This window comes from Lygodium microphyllum, chromosome 2 (assembly GCF_053477565.2).
Source record: "Lygodium microphyllum isolate KBCC chromosome 2, Lygodium_microphyllum_v1.1.10, whole genome shotgun sequence".
In the NCBI taxonomy this organism is placed as follows: Eukaryota; Viridiplantae; Streptophyta; class Polypodiopsida; order Schizaeales; family Lygodiaceae; genus Lygodium; species Lygodium microphyllum.
In genome coordinates, this window is record NC_141136.1 from 17,678,258 (window position 1) to 17,697,569 (window position 19,312).

General features: G+C 47.0%; 1 protein-coding gene across 2 annotated transcripts in view; it reads right to left on the minus strand.

Moving 5' to 3' along the window:
- Positions 1-13,059: 13,059 nt before the first annotated feature.
- Positions 13,060-19,312, minus strand: part of LOC148039520 (serine/threonine-protein kinase STY46-like) — a 79,964-nt gene continuing 73,711 nt past the window's right edge. For both annotated transcript variants that reach the window (XM_087691549.1, XM_087691558.1), the window contains exons 13-16: positions 14,111-14,191; positions 13,869-13,922; positions 13,600-13,734; positions 13,060-13,437 (exon numbers count right to left, since the gene is read on the minus strand). In XM_087691549.1, coding sequence (XP_087547675.1) covers positions 13,366-13,437; positions 13,600-13,734; positions 13,869-13,922; positions 14,111-14,191 — 342 coding nt within the window. In that variant the 3' untranslated portion in view covers positions 13,060-13,365. The remainder of the gene's footprint in view (positions 13,438-13,599; positions 13,735-13,868; positions 13,923-14,110; positions 14,192-19,312) is intronic.

Here is a 19,312-nt window from a genome sequence, read left to right on the forward strand (position 1 = left end):
AGTGAATGGTGGCTCGATGTTAAGAAAAGGGGTAGCCGCATAAAAGAAAGACCCAAAGTAGACTAGAAACCCTAAAGCAACTCCTTACAATCCTAGGAAGCCCCCTCTGAAATGGAAAGAGCTAGGAAATCTACAATCACATCACAAATATCGTCCCCCATTGAAAGGGATGGGAGGTACAAGAGAACCACTAGAGGAGATGGTGGGGAAGGAATGGAACTTGTGGAATAGATGGTACACAATTGGGAATGGGTGTGGCTATAGAAAGATACCTCAAAGAACCCTACACAAAGGAAGGGGAATGGAGCATAAATAGTCCCCCTCTCTAGCCAGCCTATCGCAAAAGTGGCTCTTGTAGAAGAATCCCCAACAAAGATGACCAGCTCGGTGAACACAATGCGGATTCCAAGTCTAGGAATTGAGAGGAGAGGGACGCCCAAGTCATGAACATGCAGGGCCTCAGAAACGAAGCTCGATGGACAATCAAACAATACCCTCAGATGGATGGAGAACTTGTAACAAATCACCTCAAGGAGTCATAGGACTCGATACACCACTATCAAAGAGCCAAGGCTACTTGGAAGATGAGAGAGTTGAAGAAGGCCAATGTCCTCTAAATGTCTAGATCCAAAAGAGAGATGCCAATCTCCTCCGAATCTCTGCAACAGTGTTGAGATGTCTAACATATAGAAGCACAAAGTCTATACAACTCAAAAGGAGAGAGGAGTAGTCTCTGGCATTCAACTGATCCCATAAAGCTATTGAATCTACAATCGCACCATCATGAGGATCCACGGTAGTTCTGGGTACAGGGATTGTAACAAAATCCTCAAGGTCATAGTCCTCAAGGAGGCACTCCATGTGGCACAACCATAAAGGGAAGTCTGTTCCATCCAACCTCTCAGATGTGGAGAGAGGGTAAGATTGGCACCTATTCATGAGATGCAATCAATGCCAATCCAAAACTGGAAGCCCTGAAAGAATATAACGAGAAAGAATAATAAGATGGTGGTTAGTCTGAATGATCCCAAACCACACAGCCATAGATGTTCTTCAATAAAGTACCTGCAAGAAAACAAAGAAGATGTTGCCGCTGGAATAAAGGTAACCAATAAGAGGGGTCCTCCAGATAATCGAGGTTTGTTGGGCCATGGTACAAAAGAAAACTAACTGAGGCAAAGTAGAAGGGGAGTATCTGATGCCGAAGGGAACACACAATGCTGGGTAGAGAAAGGGAGCACCAAATGTAGAGGAAAAAAAGTCTTAAATCTATAATCGCAGTCAATCCAAGGGTAATGTACCACGAGTACCCAAAAATGGTGTACTTGCAATAAACACAAATGTACCCTATTGGCCTGAAAAATAGGCCGCCTAGCACTAGAAAGAAGTCAGTCTATCAACAAAAAAGATCATCCACTATGAGAACATGGTAAAGAAAGAAATATGTCCGCCTGTAAACAAGCCACCCAACAATAGGTGCCACTTAGCTTGCAAATGTGCTGCCCAGGAGAACCGATGACTTGCTTGCACAAAACACAAAGATACAGGGGGCTGCCTACACAAAAACGCAAGTAATACAGGGCATGGTTCTGTTGCATGTGTACCGAGGGCTGCTTCCAAAAAATGCATGTTTGTTTTCATATTGCCCAACCAATAAAATTGCTATCCAACCTATTTGACCCCCACCCACATGCAATAATAGTATTGGCAACCTGGTAAAGGCCCCCCATGAGCAAAACACAAATCTACCCTAGTAAACGCAACCTTAAAAAATGCTAGAAATAGGCCACCCTACCCTATTTAACTCCAAGTGCAAGGTCTACGGCACATAAGGATGATGCCGAGCAAGTTTTGTCACAGACAACACACTCCTCTTCAAGATCTTCAATTCCCATGCACGACTCTCATACCATGTGAGTGCACAATGGAAAGAGGAAAGTGAACATAGAGAGAAGAAAGAGACAAAGAGAGAATGGAGGAGAGACAAGGAAAAATGTGAATTCAATGGTGGTTGAAGATACAAGGCTGCAACAGTCAATCCCAACACGTAGCTCTATGCATTAGTGTGGGCACCAAACTATAGCTAGGGAATGAAAGAATGAGGAGGGATGGTTGATCGTGAAGGATTAATGATAGACAATGGATAATGAAAGTGGGAGGGCATGCTACCTATATATAGGTAAAAAAGAGGAAAAACCCTAAATGTGGTCAAACCCTTTAAAATAACCAAAAGTGCACAAAAATAAATGCACTAATGTGCCCTCCATCTAAAGTTCTAAAACACAAAATGACAAACAAATACGATGTCAAAGCTCCTAATGTCCTCATTTGACTCAAATTGAGGCTCACAAACAAAAGATGACCATACAAGACACACGACTACTAACAAGAGAGGGGGAGAAACTTGATAATTAAGATTATAGAATATACAAATACAACTTATTGGCAAATAAAATTGTGCAGCAATGTAAAGTTGTGAAGATGAATTCATAAAATTTTAAATGGAAGTGTAAGAAGCATAGCTCTGCTTAGTGCAATCTTTGATGATGTCAATCTCACATAAGGTATTGCAACATTCTCTCTAGCATAGAGAGGTGGAAGTGCCAATAGGTATCTCTTGGGGCACTTAACCTAGCTATCCTTTTTGGACTCACACACCTACCTGCATGGGGAGTGCACATAACCTAGCTATTCTTAATGGACTATCACATGGTTTCACATGTTGAAATAATAAGAAGGGAGCATGTACTATGGATTACTTGATTGGCATGTCGATTTTAATACCAAATATTATGAGTTTTGAGATCTCATGCATACCTATTGGCTTAGCAGTAAACCATGTTATCTAGACCTTGATAGTGGAATGTGGTCATGTACAGCAGACATAATCATACGTACTTAGGTTTCCACGTTATGAGTATATGCGGGCAACCTCACACGTATACAACACTATATTCCAAAACTCATTGATGGTGTTAGAATTGCAGACTCCATAGGATGATTTCACAAGATATCTAGCTAAAATACTACATACTTCAATAGCCCATGCCTTCCCATACACAATGTCATCCACTATGCCACCAAGATGCTTAACCCCATAGAATGGTTAGTATGGTTACGATTGTAGAGGGACATGCAGATCTCTAGTAAGAAGTGGAACTTTGTGTATATATGCACATGCATGCTCATAGACTTTTCATATGCCTTGTGCAAAAAAAGAAATGAGAATACTTTGCTAGATTAGAGACATAGATGTATTCTATGTTTTTTGGACAAGAGACCAAAAGACCATGAAGAAGGCTTCATAAGAGTTGGCCCATTGATATGGATTACTAGACCTAAGGATTGGCTTGATTGTGCTTACATGCTTTTATGATTTTACATGTCAAGACCCTCTACCCCTCCCCTTGGGCTCTAGGCCGATGTATTGCAAGTTTTTCACAAAATAGAGAGTGAAACGTGCGGTATGAAAGTAAAAGAATGGGATAGCTAATGATCATATGGCTTGATGTGATTGAACCTTTGCACATGCTTGCGAGATCTTGGCACCAATGTTGGTTCACATTTTCAATACAGTAGTTTGTGAGGGATTTCCACAGATTTCCAACTAGTTGGTCAAACCATACGATCAGACTACTTTTAAAGAGTGGAGACCATATGATATCTAGTAACTACAAAACAATTATGATTAGTTGGATGCTCACTAAGATATACGGAGCTATTGTGGAGTAAGCCTCCAATGATTGGGCTAAGATGCATGGCATGAATCGGCACGTCAACCTAGTTTCAAACAAGATATACCATGCTCCATTGTATTCACACTTTTTAAGGGCTACTATTGAGGAAATAGAATGCCATAGATTTTGGTGTTCTTGAGAAGAGACATGGAGCCTCTATACGAGAGAGAGAGAGAGAGAGAGAGAGAGAGAGAGAGAGAGAGAGAGAGAGAGAGACGAGCACAATATAGGCACCATGGGAGATCTATATAGATAAGGTCTTTGACTATATTGATAAAGAAGGGGGGCTCAAGACAATCTAGCTAGAGTTGATGTTAATATTACTTTATGCAAATGACATTATTGTTATATCTAACTCACCCAAGAAACTATAGAGAAGTTTGAATGCACTATTGGCTTTTTGTAGAGATAAAAGACCTTAAGGTAAACATTGAGAAAACCAAGGTTATGTTATTCAACACCTCAACCACTTGGGTGATAAGATCAGAAGAATAGTTTACTTTTGATGGAGAGCCAACAAAGCCCGTTAGATTGTATCTATAGTTCGGAGTCACTTTTATAGGAGGATGGTTTTCTGAAAGAGAGATGTTAGAAGCTCAATACATGTATGCAACATTTAGTGTATTAGAGAGAGGGTGTGCAAGCATATAGTTCCATAAACCCCACAATTTGTGGCTCTTTAATACATTAGTTACACCCACACTCCTCTATGGGACAACCATTAGGGACCCAAGCTTCATCACACAAGAAGATGACCATTGGCAAACTATGATGAACCTGAGAGGGAGTTTATGACAGATAGCATTTATGGATTGGTCATGATGATATCAATTATCATATAAGCAAAGAGCTAAATCCCACATGAGATCACCAAAGCGGAGATGGGGTCAACACCTATTGTGATTTAGGCTCTAAGCAATGACTTTCTTACATAGACTATGAGAGCTACCTCGAGATAGATATCCACAACTAGCTTTGGCTTCATCTAAACAGTTAGTAGTGTAAGGTGACAAATATTGCCAGTATGCTCAAATAGGTACATGGATGAGTTTGCATGGTCTATAGAGCCCTACACTCAACCTCAACCGAACAAAGCTAAATCATGTGATCAAAGGAAACATATTGAGACTATATACAAAGAATTAGTTGATCCCTTTTTCCATAGCATGAGGATGACACACTATCAAAGTTATTTCCTTCAACTATAAGGATATCTCAACAAATTACTTAAGGATTGACATACGCAAATGGGAGGATATGGAAAGATTGAGAACCTCACGTACCACCTTTGTAACAAAGAGCCAAACATGGAGGAGACATTTCATCTATTGGTGTATCCTATATTATCATATTTGAGGCAAATATGAATGTCTATTTTGAGAGGGTTTTGGCTCTACAACAAGTGATGCAATTCGAGGACTGAGGATATTTGAGATATTTTTCTTTTGGAGCTTCAAAGGTGCAAAGCTACTATTCTACAAAACAACCAAGCTCACTTAAAATCACTAACCACACAATTGAGCATGAGAATGACCACCAATTCTAACCAATCAATAGGGTTACATCATCAATAAGCTTCAAGGGATATCTCCTTGGACAAAGCATTCGTCCTGAATTGAGGAATATACTTGCACCCATTGAAGATAAGGCCCAAACACTTTTATCATAGACAAATTAGAGCTATCATTGACCGCCACAACAAACAAGTACCAAGGCACCTCAACCATACAAAAGCTATATTTCCACTTGAGAAAGATACATCACTGAGAAAAATAGAATTTCCATCCTTTTTTTCCTCTTACTAGTATCACTTACATTTGTATCGCAAATATATTCTTACATCGAAGATACATCACTGAGAAAAATAGAATTTCCGTCTTTTTTTTCCTCTTACTAGTATCACTTACATTTGTATCGCAAATATATTCTTACATCGAATATCGTGTAACTAGTCTATTAGACGTCTTTTTATTCTTTCTTTTAAGAGATGAGAGAGAATTCATTGTATGTACTAGTAGTCTCGTAGGCCACATTAGCCTTTTAAAAACCTCTCTCTCTCTCTCTCTCTCTCTCTCTCTCTCTCTCTCTCTCTCTCTCTCTCTCTCTCTCTCTCTCTCTCTCTCTCTCTCTCTCTCTTCGTAAAAGGTAATTGTATTAATTACGAAAAAAAGTACAAGATTACATGATTACACGAGTACAAGAGACACGAGGGCCGTAGGCCAACGTGTGGGAAATCCCCGGACTAGTATACTAAAAAGGTTACACCAATCATGGCAAGGACCCAGAGGCAATTGCCAAATGCCAAGAATGCAAATCCTCCCGAGGGAGCAAGTCAGAGTGCCTGATGAGATCTAGCTCCCAATGCAAGAGCTCTTTAAGCCTTGCAATATGTCGCGGTACATTAGAGGCCGAATCAACGAGAAAAGCATTTCGAGTGGTCCAAATGTGCCAGCATCCCCAGTATCTGAAAAAGTGAAATAAGATCTTCATATGTAACGGTGGCGGTGTGGGATACTTTGGGCGCACAAAAACCCAATCGAACGGAGTCAGTGAGGACCCCACCACTGCGCGCCAGATTTGCGACAAGAGTGACCAGATATTCTTGGCGAGCGGGCAAGAAAGAAAACGATGTCGGGCCAATTCCGCCGTAGTGGTGCAGAAGAAACAATTGCCATTCGAGATTCGACGCTTGGAAAGGGCCGAGGCAAGAGGAAGACCACCAATCATTACCCGCCACAGAAAGACCTTGCATTTAAAAGGTGCCTTATTCTGCCATCCCTCCAACGTTGCCTGCCACCATGACAGTGATTTCCGCAGGCCCCAAACAGTATTAGCTTTCACACCCAGCCATTGGTGATCTTTAATGAGAAGATGATACACCTGATTAGTAGATGCCTTTTCCAGACTCAACCGGCCTGCAAGGTCCCAGTCCTGCCAAGGGCGATCCATAGCCAGGGCAGGAAAGGGTTGCCTACCCTGAAGTTCCGACAAAAGCTTCCCCCATAAATCACGGTATCCGCGCGGGATCCTGAAAAGTCTCCTAGCAGTCCGAAACGATGCGAGGACATTGAGTAGCAAGGGTAGCATCCGCAATCGAAGTCTCACCCAAACGGGCCATGCGGTTAAATCTTGGTCTGAGCTGATGTTTATCTTCCCATGAAAGTAATCTAGATACTGCCAACAATTCCAGCTGAAAAGAATTAGTCTGCAAGCGGTCCCCTACAGGATGCCAACGAGCCTTTTGGAGCACCACTTTCCAAGAGCCGACCAAGTGCAGTAACAAAGAGGAAGAGGGACTGGAAAATCGAGAGTCAGCATTAAGGACATGCCACCATGAGGCCCGAAGCCGTATGTTACCCTGGCGGAGCCCGCTGTCCTCAAGAAAATAACGGGCTATGATGGTCCACGGGTGATGATCCACACACATGGCACGAAAAAAAGACCAACGAAGAGCCAGCATATGAGTTTCTGCATCCAAAATAGCTCCACCACCCATGCGCTTAGGGGTACATGCATGTGACCATGAAATCCAGGAAATGCCTGCCTGCAGTGAATCTTTCTTCCATAGCATGAAACGAATGGGATGAGTGAGAGCCTTCAAAGTAGTAGGCGTCCATGGCAGTAATGGCAGGAAATACGTCAGCATTGGTAGCATAATTGTCTGAGCCACTTTGAGGCGGACATGGAACGGCCAGGCTTGTGACTTCCAATACATAAACTTCGCGGCCAGTTTTTGTGAAATCCACTCCAACAGGTCCTTTGGCCATACATCCACCCCCAATGGGTATCCAAGATGCCTGACAATGGAGCCACGGGAAACCACCTAGCCCTGCCAGCCTAATGACTGTAAATCAGGCTCCGTGCAACTGAGAATGGCTGACTTAAAGGCATTGATGCGAAGACCAGAGGCTTGACCAAAGAGCGTCCAAACATCTAATGCCTTGCGAATGTTATCCTTGTCCGCCTGCAAAATCATAAAGGAGTCATCAGCCAAAGATTAGCTAATGAAGTGCTGCCCCAAAGGAAGAGATAACCCTGCCAGCTGGGCAGAAGCTGCCATGGAGGATAACATTGAAAGGACCGGGTGAGTCGCCAAGGCAAAGAAGAGAGGACTCAAAGGGCAACCCTGTCTAACCGAGCGTGCAAGGACAAATGGCTCTGTAACCCCACCATTAAGCATAACTCTTGAAGAAGCCTCAGTACTAATGGTGTAGATCAATCGAGACATCCGGCTACCAAAGCCCATAGCAGACATAAGATCTGCAAGGAAAGACCAGTCCACACAGTCAAACGCCTTTTCCAGGTCCAATTGAATCAAGACCACTTGCTGATTGGAGTGCCGCGCATAGTCAATAGCCATTTGCACATTTAAGATATTATGCAAAATGTTGCGGCCCTTAATGAAACCATATTGGAGAGGGTGCACAATAGCTAATGAAACCATATTGGAGAGGGTGCACAATAGCTGGAAGGTGCTTGTGAAGCCGATTTGCCAGCACTTTGGAAAAGATTTTATACATCATGCCCATCAACGAAATTGGTCTCCAGTGTTGCAGCTTTGACGGCGAAGGGACCTTGGGAATCAGTTTGATAAGGCCTTCTTTCCATGAAGAAGGCATGACCCCTGTTTCCCAAACCTGCTGAAACATGACCACCAATGGCTTTACCAACTGCGTCGCCGAGTGCTCAAAAAATTCATTAGTGAGACCATCCCAACCAAGACTTTTATCCTTAGGCAGGTGCAACAAAACATCTATAACCTCCTCTTCACAAATATCCGCCTCCAAAGTGGCTTGCATATCAAATGGAACCTGCTGGTGGACCAGATGATAGAAGACCGAGCGGGCATGCGTAACCTGGCTAGAAGGCAAGGGAGGAGAACCAAAAAGATTCATAAAATAATTTCTGCACATATTGATAATGGTCTACGGATCAGTGACCATGCGACCTTCCGAATCCTGGAGTCGAGTCATATTTTCGCGAGCTGGAGAAGCATGCAAGGCGCGAAAAAACTTATGAGACTGGCAGGCACTATCTTGCAATGTGTCGGTCAAGTTATGCAGCTTGGCCTGCTGATAAGATTTCAAGCTAAATACTTGAATAAGATGGGCCAAACGCCGCTCCAGTGACAGCAGAAAATCATCATCTAGGGAGTCCAGGAGCAAGGAACGGACCAAGGCCAATAAATCCTCTGCTGCATGTCGACGTCAGCGACAAAGAGAGGCATTATCAATCCCATACTGCCGAGCAACCCGCTGCACATTAGAGAGCAGGCGTGCAAACGAAGCCAAGCCCTCAGAGGCGAAGTCCAATAAGAACCTCGCAATCAATTGCTGCATATAACCCTGAAAAATTGGATGCTTCAAATAAGAGGAGTTGAAGCGTAAAGGGAGCTTATCCAGCAACTGCATAAAAGGTGCAATAGATTGTGCCCGCATCTCAAGCTGGAGGGGGAAATGATCCGACGACGCATATTGCTGCAAGACCTTCATCTCCAGCATCTCGGGAAGAAAATCATCCCCCTGCATGATATACATTATGTCCAACCGCGACCAAGTGGTTGCATATTGTGCGGAATGAAAAGTAAAACCTGAAACAGAAGGGTGAAGCCACGACCAAAGATCTTGCTTAAGTACGTGCAAAGCAAAGGAGTTCCACACCCGGCTTTCTGACGTATCCATTACCGAATGCCCTGAGGTGGACTGAGAAGAGTCAACACACATATTGAAATCTCCCATCAAAAACCCCCTGCGGCCAAGTGCCATGGAGCCCTGCAAAGTCGACCATAGATCCCGTCGGGATGCGGGATCATTCGGAGCATAGAGTCCCAGCAACCATAAAATCTCTCCTTCAAATAAGACTTCGATTACCAGAAATCGGCCCTGCACATCATTTTTAACAAGAACAGGCTGGTATTTCTCATGGACAATCATCAGCACGCCCGAATAGTGCTTAGCATGTGTCCCTGCATAAAACAGACGGACTCCATGACAATCCACAACTTTTCCTGCCTCACCGTGACTTTTGTGCTCCACTGCACACAATACATCCCACTGGTTCTCATGCAAGACAGACCACATGGTATGTTGCTTATGGCGAGAGCAAATGCCTCGCACATTCCACGTGGCAATCTTCATATATTTTCAAAAAAGGAAGTCAGGAACGAGGCGCCTGTTGCCTCGATTGCACCTTTGCCGCGAGGGCATCCAGGACACCCTCATCCAGAAAATAAGCCAATACTGCAAACGAATTCAGGCGACCTACTTTAGAGATAGAAGGGAAATCCACTGCCTTGGGAGTAGGGCGGGGATAACGCCTATCCCAAGGGGTAATCACATTACCTTTTGCATCAAACGCCAGCTTAGCAGGTGGGCCCTTGGGGCCCTCTAAATAGACTTTCCTTGAAGAAGGATTACGGGGGGCGGACGGGGCCATAGTACGCGCAGCCTGCTGTGAGGTGACCATGTCTTTCCTGCGCGTGTACGTGCGCACGGAATCCGGGGAAGCATTAGGCCCAGGATCTGCCAGGCCTGCGTCCAACTTTTTACCTTTTTTTTGTCGTGCCTCAATCCAGTCAGTGCTAGGAGAATCCAAATCCCGGACCTGTTGTTTGCCTTTATCCATGACAGTAGGTGGCTGAAGGGTCTCCTGTGTCGGGGCATCAAGCACCATGTCATCCTTGGGCTGCACAACCTGCGCCTCCTCAAAAGACGGTTGCCGTTCCGGGCATTCGGCCACAAAATGCCCTAATTTACCACATGAAAAGCAGTGTCCGGCAAAATTGCCCCATTTCACGCGAAAATGCAAAGGATGCATGCCAGAACAATTGAGGCGAAGCCACGCAGGCCTTTTCCTGGCCGTATCCCATAACATGCATAAACGGTTTCGGTTCATAGCCCTGAGGCTTGGGGGAACCAGCACTGTGCCCACAACCGCCATTGCGTCCTTCAACAATGGCCAATATACCGCTAGACAATTTTCCACTTCCACCCACACTGGGCATTCTCGTTGAAGCAGACGCTGGAAGTCAACCATAGGGCACCATGGTACCACATGGACCAAGCGGCGATCAAAGAATAGTGGCAACTTGGACAGGAGCTCAGCTCGATGCGATTCCGATTTCAACAGCACCTCATAAAAGCCGCGAGGTCCAAGGAAGATCTCCTCAACACACTCCCCTTGCAATAAATGGTGCATCCACTGGCGAATATGTGAGAGCACTGGGATCCTGCCGGTGAAAAAAAGTATAACTGCACGGTCATAAAACACCGAGAAGGACCGCAAGACTGATTTTGGGTCCACCGTGGCTTCCAGCACATCATCCGCAGCCGCAGTAGAGAAAGTTTCATTATTATGCTGGACATAATCACGAAGCAGAGTATTGGCAAAGTCCAGCAAATGCTCCCAGTCAATTTCCTGCGAATCCACAGGTTCAGAGGCAACCTGCGCATAGGAACGGTCCTGAGGACCCATTGGCTCATCTGAAGTATGCTTGGAGCGTTTGCCTGCAGGCGGCAGTTCAGAACCCGGAGGCGGCTCCTCCGTGCATGACACCATATCCTCCTGCTCCTCTGTATCGGAATCAGGGCCAAGGGCTGCCACCGTCCGGTTGAGAAAATCCATATCCAGGCCAGCCATACTGCTGTCTTCTCGCTTGCGCTTGCTCCCTCACTCTCTCTCTTTCTCTCTCTGTGCAAGTCCCGCAGACCTGCAAAATCCGGGAACCACCCGGCTGCAGCAACAGGACAGTGAGGCTTCAACGCGGCTGCAACAGGCTTCCACGCTGACGCAGAGCAGCCGACCACAAACGGAGGGCTCTCTCTCTCTCTCTCTCTCTCTCTCTCTCTGTCTGTCTGTACAGGAGCAGATCAGATCTCGGATCTGTGCAGGGTTGCAGTCACGTGCTGCCAGGTTAGGGCTCCCGTTCTCTGTCGCGGCACAGCAGGATGCACAGGGCAGGCACCCACGGGCAGCAGACGTAGAGCAGACGGCTGACGGGGCAACTGACAAAGGGTACCTGTTTTGGTCGAGAAGGCAGGCGGAAACGAACAGGATAACAGGCGGCGCCTGCAAACTGGTCAGCAGGTCGATGGTTCACGGGCACGATGTGGACGACGAGGCCAGCTGAATCGCGCACAGGTCTGAGGATGCCCAGAACACCAGAATTGCATCGCGTGGTCAGGGGGGCAGCAGATCCGCCATCGCCCGCTCTCTCTCTCTCTCTCTCTCTCTCTCTCTCTCTCTCTCTCTCTCTCTCTCTCTCTCCAAAAAGAGCCATTCCAAAATGCTCAACTATCTAAAACCGAGACTGAAGATTCTATTCAACATACCCCACATTCCAAAGAAGATGCCATAGTAATTCTTGATGTTTGCCATGTGCAAATGAATGATAGTTAAGGCATTTCTTCATTACATACATATAAAGTGCCTACCCTAGTAGTAGGCCACTTGGTTTATCAACTCATAGGCCCGCAGTCAAATCTTCCTTTTTGTATTTTTATTACTGAATGATTGAACAATTGTAGGAATTGAGCTCAAGACCATCTAGCCTCTCTTTTTTTTTTTTTTCGTAAACCATCTAGCCTCTCTCTCTCTCTCTCTCTCTCTCTCTCTCTCTCTCTCTCTCTCTCTCATGCAAGGTTGACCAATTTATTGAAAGATTCAGCTCTCATTAACTATGGTATAGAAGCTTTAAAAGACGTGCAAATCTTTTATTCAATGTATGAATTTCTCAACAAAAATAGGTATAGGTCAAAAGCGGGGCGAGCATATTAACACAATTCGTAAATACAGCTCCTTTGCCTCATCACAAAAAGGCTCGTTCTTCAACTGTATAAATTCAACTGCACAAAAAGAGGCGACATTTTTGAACAACATTTGGACCAATAGAAATCGATCAAGCGTCTGCCACATAAGCCTCTTGTCAAACTATCGACCATTTAGTAATCTGTCAAAAATGACCCTGCCTTACTGTTCTTAATTTCGATATTCTTTTGAATCTTTGATTTGACGCCTAAAAGGGATCCATATAAGCTTGTGCACATATGAAAGATACAACTTTCCGAACTGTGTCGAAGACTTGGGGGGTGCTTCTACACTCACGTCTTTCACTGAAAGACTACATGCATCTACAACCTCTCAAGCACCATATTTCTCTGCTGATGTTGAATGTGTGTTGCCCTGAAGAGTCTGTAATGTTGTATTTGGCCACAGCTCAAGAGTGTCACTACTGTTTCTAATGGACCATCCCAAATGTGCACTAGGCTAAAAACAGAGCACTAGGTATTCACAGTCAAAAAAGCTGCAAGCTGAGTGGCAGGCATTCCATAGAATCATAAATGACACTTTCATGACTTGAAAACAATTGCATCTGATGCAACCAAAATCATACACGAAGCCTTGCAATTTAAGGATTCATTGCAAGTGTCTACATCAGTGCTGGGAGATACCACCACAAGTCACCAGGAGTAGCAAAAGCTTAACGAACTTCGTTCATTTTGCCAATTAACAAACTCCTGCAGTACTCCTTAGGCACACGAATAAGTTGGCAGTCCCAGGCTTACCAGAAACGTTTTGTGCCTCAAAAAACCTGCCCAACGAAGATGCCAGAGGAACTCCGCTAAGCTTCTCAATGTGCAGTTCTCTTAAGAGCCGAGAAGAAACCGCCGCCTTTTTTCTCCCTTTTCTCCTCTTCCACAACCTGTGCAAAGTTAACTTTTGAATCCGGACCACTACTAGCACTGAAAAAGCATTGACCTTCCACTTCCAATGTCCTAAATTCCAGTAACCCTACTTTCTCTTTGATGAAACCCAGCAATATTATCATACATAAAATCAAGTACCAGCAATTGATGCAACCAACCTCTCTTAAAATGTCCTGAAGAATTCCAGTTATTTCAGAAAATTCAGGTCGTTCTGCAGGATCTTGCTGCCAGCATCTTGGCAGCAGCTCAGCCAGTCTTGGATGTGTATTCTTAGGTATAGTGGGTCGTAAACCCTGCCATTGTGGTTTACATAAATCATGGCCCAACCAAAGGAATTTCAGTTATTCATCCACTTGGAACCTACAGACCTCATAAAAATTGAGTTTAAGCTAAGTAATAGTTCAGCACAACAAAGATTATTCAATACCTTTTGCACCACTCCAACTGCAGCTTGCAGCGGTGTCAGGTAGTCATATGGCAACTGCAGACACATGATAGATAATCAGGATACTTAATGCTGAGAACGTGCATCAACTTGCTGACCACTCAAAAGTCAACTTGGCTAGTCTAAAGGGCCCAATCGAATACACATCCTTTCTAAGTTCTTCTCAGAAATTCCCTATCTTGCAAGCAGGATGTGGCGAATACTTCTGCAAGTTCTTAGCATACCTTGCCAGTTAGAAGCTCCCATAAGACTATGGCAAAGCTAAATACATCAGCCCTGCGGTCATAAGGTTTATGCTCAATCACCTGATAACCAATTAAAACAGAGAACACAAACCAACAGGCAATCAGTACTAATGCTCAACACATATTGTGGTGCATTGTGCATGATAAGCTAAGAGTGACCAATTCACATGAATGAGGTAAATACACATATCCTTGGTGTGCCTACGCACAATAAGATAAGCCTAAATTGAAGGATACATGAGACTTGTGCTAAACAGTTTTAAAGCCGATCACCTCCGCATTATAGTAGATAAACATTTGGACTATCAAACCCTTGATCAGCTAGAACCAGACAATCATGTGCATGACATAAATGTGGAGAAGCCTCAACACAGGGATTTGAAGTCCACATGGATAAACTTAAAAAGGGAGAAACCTCACTTGTTTTGAAGCTAAGAGTAAAGGGTTCAAATACACATCCTTCTGCATGGATGAAGTCCACATGGATAACTTCAAAGAGGTGAGCACAAAAGAGATGGACCAACCTTACAACTACTAAGTGAAGAACTCACATCGCTGCTACTTTATCCTGACCTACCCTTTATGGATTGCCAATGCATCTGTGCTGCAGGCTGTCAGACAAGGGAAAGAGGATTGTTGAGGCCAAAACATAAAGCCCTACATTACGAGATTTGTGGCTCTTGCCTTCATGTCACATTGCTGCCCCCCCCCCCATCTCCGTCTAACTGCCACCTGCGCCAGTCCCCCCTCCCCCCGGGCCTGTGCCCCCCCTGCCTGCCCGCCTGCACTCCGCCTCTCCCCCTGCCCTCCCCCTGCCCGCCCCCCGGCCTTGAGGCCAAGTCATACCACCAGTTGGAAAACAGTGATTTCCCCTCTTTTCCCCCCCCTTCCTCCTCACCATCGACTCCCCCCACCTCCAATTGCACTCCACAACAGATTTCTCAAACACCCAGTCACCCTACTTTTCCCCAGACTGGCGGTAGAGTACTGCCAGTTAGTGGAGGACTTTGGACGGCTCTTTGGCACAGTTCTTCATGCCTCCTTCGCGGATGCAGTGACAGCTGCAAGAGTCCCAAAGGTATGAGTGGCCGTTAAAGACACAGAGTATACCAAAGTTCCTGGAGATTGAGGCAAGAGGTCACTCCTTTAGGCAGCACCAAGTCATTGTGACTGGGTAACCAAGGCAGTGCCTGCGTTGCCACGACTTTCGGCATCAGACAGCAGGCTGTACGCGTTTCGGAGCCAAGGCAGCTCCGCCGACAAACCCGCAGGTGGACGCTGACGGCTTCACACAGGTCTAGAGACGACATAGAGGGGGACGGCCGGGGGGGCCACAACCAACTCCTCAGACCCAGCCTCGACACAGCAAGGAGTAGGCGGGCGAGCGACGCCCCCTCGGCTTAGCACTCCGCTGCCCCACCCGGCAAGACCACAATCCCCCACATTCACCACCCGCACCACAGACTACCTCATCTGAGATCCCACAGCCCCCACACCCACCTCCCATGGCCCCCCCACTGACCCTGGCCCACAGCCCCCCCCCTTCCAGGGCCACAAACCCCCCCCCCCCCCAAACACCCGCCACGTACCTCCGCTCATCCCACCATCCCCTGACCCTTGTCCCCCCCACCATCTCCCCTACCAAGCACCCCCCCCTGATCCGCACCCGGTCCAAGTGATCCCCCCAAAACCCACCCCTCCTCCTCCCACAGGAGGTGATGAACCACACATGTCTACATCCTCCTCACGCCAGCAATGGCCCCCCCTTCCCACACAGCCACCAACTCATATGCCCCTACCGCCCGTCACACTTTCCCGAGATAGGCACAGTTGTTGCCACGAGTTCTTCTGGAGTGGCCCATGGTCCTACCTGAGAGTTGCGGAGCAAGGACAATTCCCACTACCTCTTAAGGTGGGGATCTTCGTGGTTCGTAGGTCGAGGGGGGACAAGGTCCATCTACTAGCACCACCGGATGGACCAAACTACGCTTTTTTCCTTTAGCCCTCTCACTCGGAGGATTGGACGACGACAAAAATAGAGGAGGAGCTGAAGAGTCAGGTGGTGGACCACATCTCCCAGTGGATGGGAGGAGGACTAGCACTGTTTGCAGAGCAGTGGCCTAGTTGCATGATGGACATTAACTAGTAGGTTGGTGCCGAGGTCCCACACTTGAGCATTATCTTTCGAGCCCCTCCACAGTGGAGAGCTCCGCGGGATGTGATCGAGTGGCCCTTGGCACAAGCAGCCCGTTTCTGCCAATATACAGTCACGACTCTCAGCATGGCTTATAGATGCATTGATAGTACCACCTGGAGCATCTATCACCCCTATGGTCCCTGGCTGAGGGCCACCATGGGGGACTGGAGTTCACCGTCCAGACCTGCGGCAAAGTGTACTTGTATGCCCCATAGTTTTTCCTCCTCATCAACAACCTCCACATAAACAGATGCATGTTCTGTCAGTCACAGATTTCCCCACGAGCTTACACCTTGCATCTTGGAATGTGAGTAGTCTCCACTACAGTGGGGCACGTGGTTCCAGGAAGCTCATTGTTCAGCAGAAGCTACAGCCTACCCTTGCCGAACAGATCGACATCTTACTTCTACAGGAGCACAAGCTCACTCCCACCCAGGCCCAGCGGGTAGAGAAGGTACTCCCGAGCAGCTCGCACACTTACCGAGAGCATGCCATAGTTGCCCACAGCAGGAGTGGAGGCGTATGCACCTCTATTGGACCAAGTCTCACCACATGTGTACGAGACCACGGGACGATAGTGGCAAGGAGGATTCTATGGATCAGATTGGATATTGGGGACTCGTGCCTTGGAGTCCTCAATGTCTATTCCCCTACGGAGGTTAGGACACGCAGCAAGTTCTAGGTGGAGATCGCGGAGGGACTCCTAGAGGTGGACTCCTGGATTGTTGGAGGAGACTTCAACAACCTGGATGCTTTGGAGGACCAGCAGGGTAGAGGCAAAAACTACCAGGGTATGGCTAGACAGGAGCAAGAGGCATGGGAGGTCTTTCTACTGGCAGTAGCACACGATGCCTAGAGAAACCCTACCTTCCACAGGAGAGAGAGGTCACTGGACTTCTCTTGGGGATACAGGCGGCTAGGTGGAGTCCTGCTGGAGCGGTTGGATACGTTTTATGTGGGAGAGTGGAGAGGCTCTCATGGAGGCCAGATTAAGCAATTGGCAGGCACCATGTTGTCGTTCTCCTGACACTTGATCCCCCAGCATCTGCCCTAGACACACGATCCTGTCGGATCCCTGACTCGATCTACAAAAGGGAGGAGGTGACGAGACAGATAGAGCACATTTGGACCAGGGAGTGGGACAGGAGGGTCCGATCACAGAGAAGGTTGTAGACGTCCTAGCTGAGTCGAGCAATATCTGCCAAGAGACAGCCATACAAGCCAGGCAACAGAGTTGGGAGGAGGAGAGAGCACTCCGGGAGGGACCTTGTAACCACGCAGAGCTTATTACAAGAGGAACCAAGGGATCCCAACCTCCATACACAAGAGGTGCATGCGCGAGCAGCCATTGCTGGCCTAGAGGACAAGCGCTCAGAGTTCTCTTTCCGCACCTCAACAGCCTTCTGGGGGCAGAAGGGGGACACAATGTGCAGGGAGTTCTTTCAAGTGCACCAGCCTCGCACCTCAGGAGAGCAGATACGCAACCTTTGGGATCAATATGGGAGGACTCATTCTAGCCCAGACGAGGTGATGGAGATTACCACCGACTACTATAGACGCCTTTTCCAACAGGAGACAGCCTCAGCTAGAGGAGAGCGATGTAGACAGCAGGTCTAGGATCACATCCCATCCCTCATCATAGAGGAGATGGGACGCTCCCTCCTAGCCCCCTTCACAGAGAAGGAACTAGAGGAGGCTTTCCATACACAGGATGGGTAGAAATGCCTAGGAGAGGATAGCCTCTCTAAGGCCTTCTTCACTACCTACTGGGAAGTGGTGAAGGACCCCCTACTAATGGCCTTCCAGAAGATTTTCACTTCAGGACAAATGCTAGGGAGTCTTTCGGTAGGCCTTATCAATCTTCTCCCCAAGGAGGGAGACCGGTTGGAGCTTTTCTAGTGGAGACCGATCACCTTATTGTCAGTGGCCTATAAGGCATTGGCAAAGATGATTAGTAGGCGACTACGCCCTGTGCTTGCAAACATCATCCATGATACACAGACAGGCTTTGTCCAGGATAGGAGCATCTTGGACAATGCATTTACCTTCTTTGAGGCAACAAAGTGGGTTCAGCACAGTGGGCAGAGCCTGGCTGTACTACTCTTGGATTTCGAGAAAGCTTATGACAAGGTGGACTGGGATTTCCTAGAGTGCACCATGGTGAGGTTGGGTTTCCCCCAGGCTTGGATTCACAGGATCTCCGCACTTTACAAATCGGCCACTAGTAGGGTTCTCATAGGTGGAAGGCGAGGGGAGGAGTTTCGGCTGGAGAGATCGGTTCGCCAGGGCTGCCCCTTGTCCCCATACCTATTCCTACTCTTTGCAGAGGTGATGTCTCACTTCCTCAGATCACGTGTGAGCAGATTACACGGCCTCCGACTTCTAGTGAGAGGAGACTGAGTTGTTAGACTCAAAGTATGCAGATGATATAGCACTCTACATAGAGGACGATGAGTTGATGTTGGAGAGAGTGAGGCTGGCTCTTGAGGTGTTTTATTCTACAACGGGAGCGAATATCAACTGGTGAAAGTCGGTTGGTTTCCTCACAGACCCGGACTCTAGCACGGAGTGGGGTGTCCACCTGGGATTTAGATGGGTGGGCAGAGGGTAGACCATCCGGTACCTAGGGTTCCAGGTGGGACTCGACATCACTCCTGCCCAACAGTTTCTTCCTATCCTTCATTCTATTCGGAGGAAGCTGATCTACTAGAGCATGGCTCGCCTCTCACTAGCCGGCCGAGCCCTGATGGTTAACCAGATCCTCCTAGCGACAGCCTAGTGGAGACCGTCTCTGAGACGGATCTTCAGGTCGGCCCAGATCCACCCCCCCAGATCACCTTTCCTACGCAGCTTGCTTTGCGTGTGGCAAGGCCTCTGTAAGGCCCTAATCCAAAGCTCCCCGAGCTACTAGGAGGAGATAGACCGTCAACCGCTGATCTGGAACCCCGCGGTCAAAGATCAGGAAGGGGCACAGATTGGTGAGC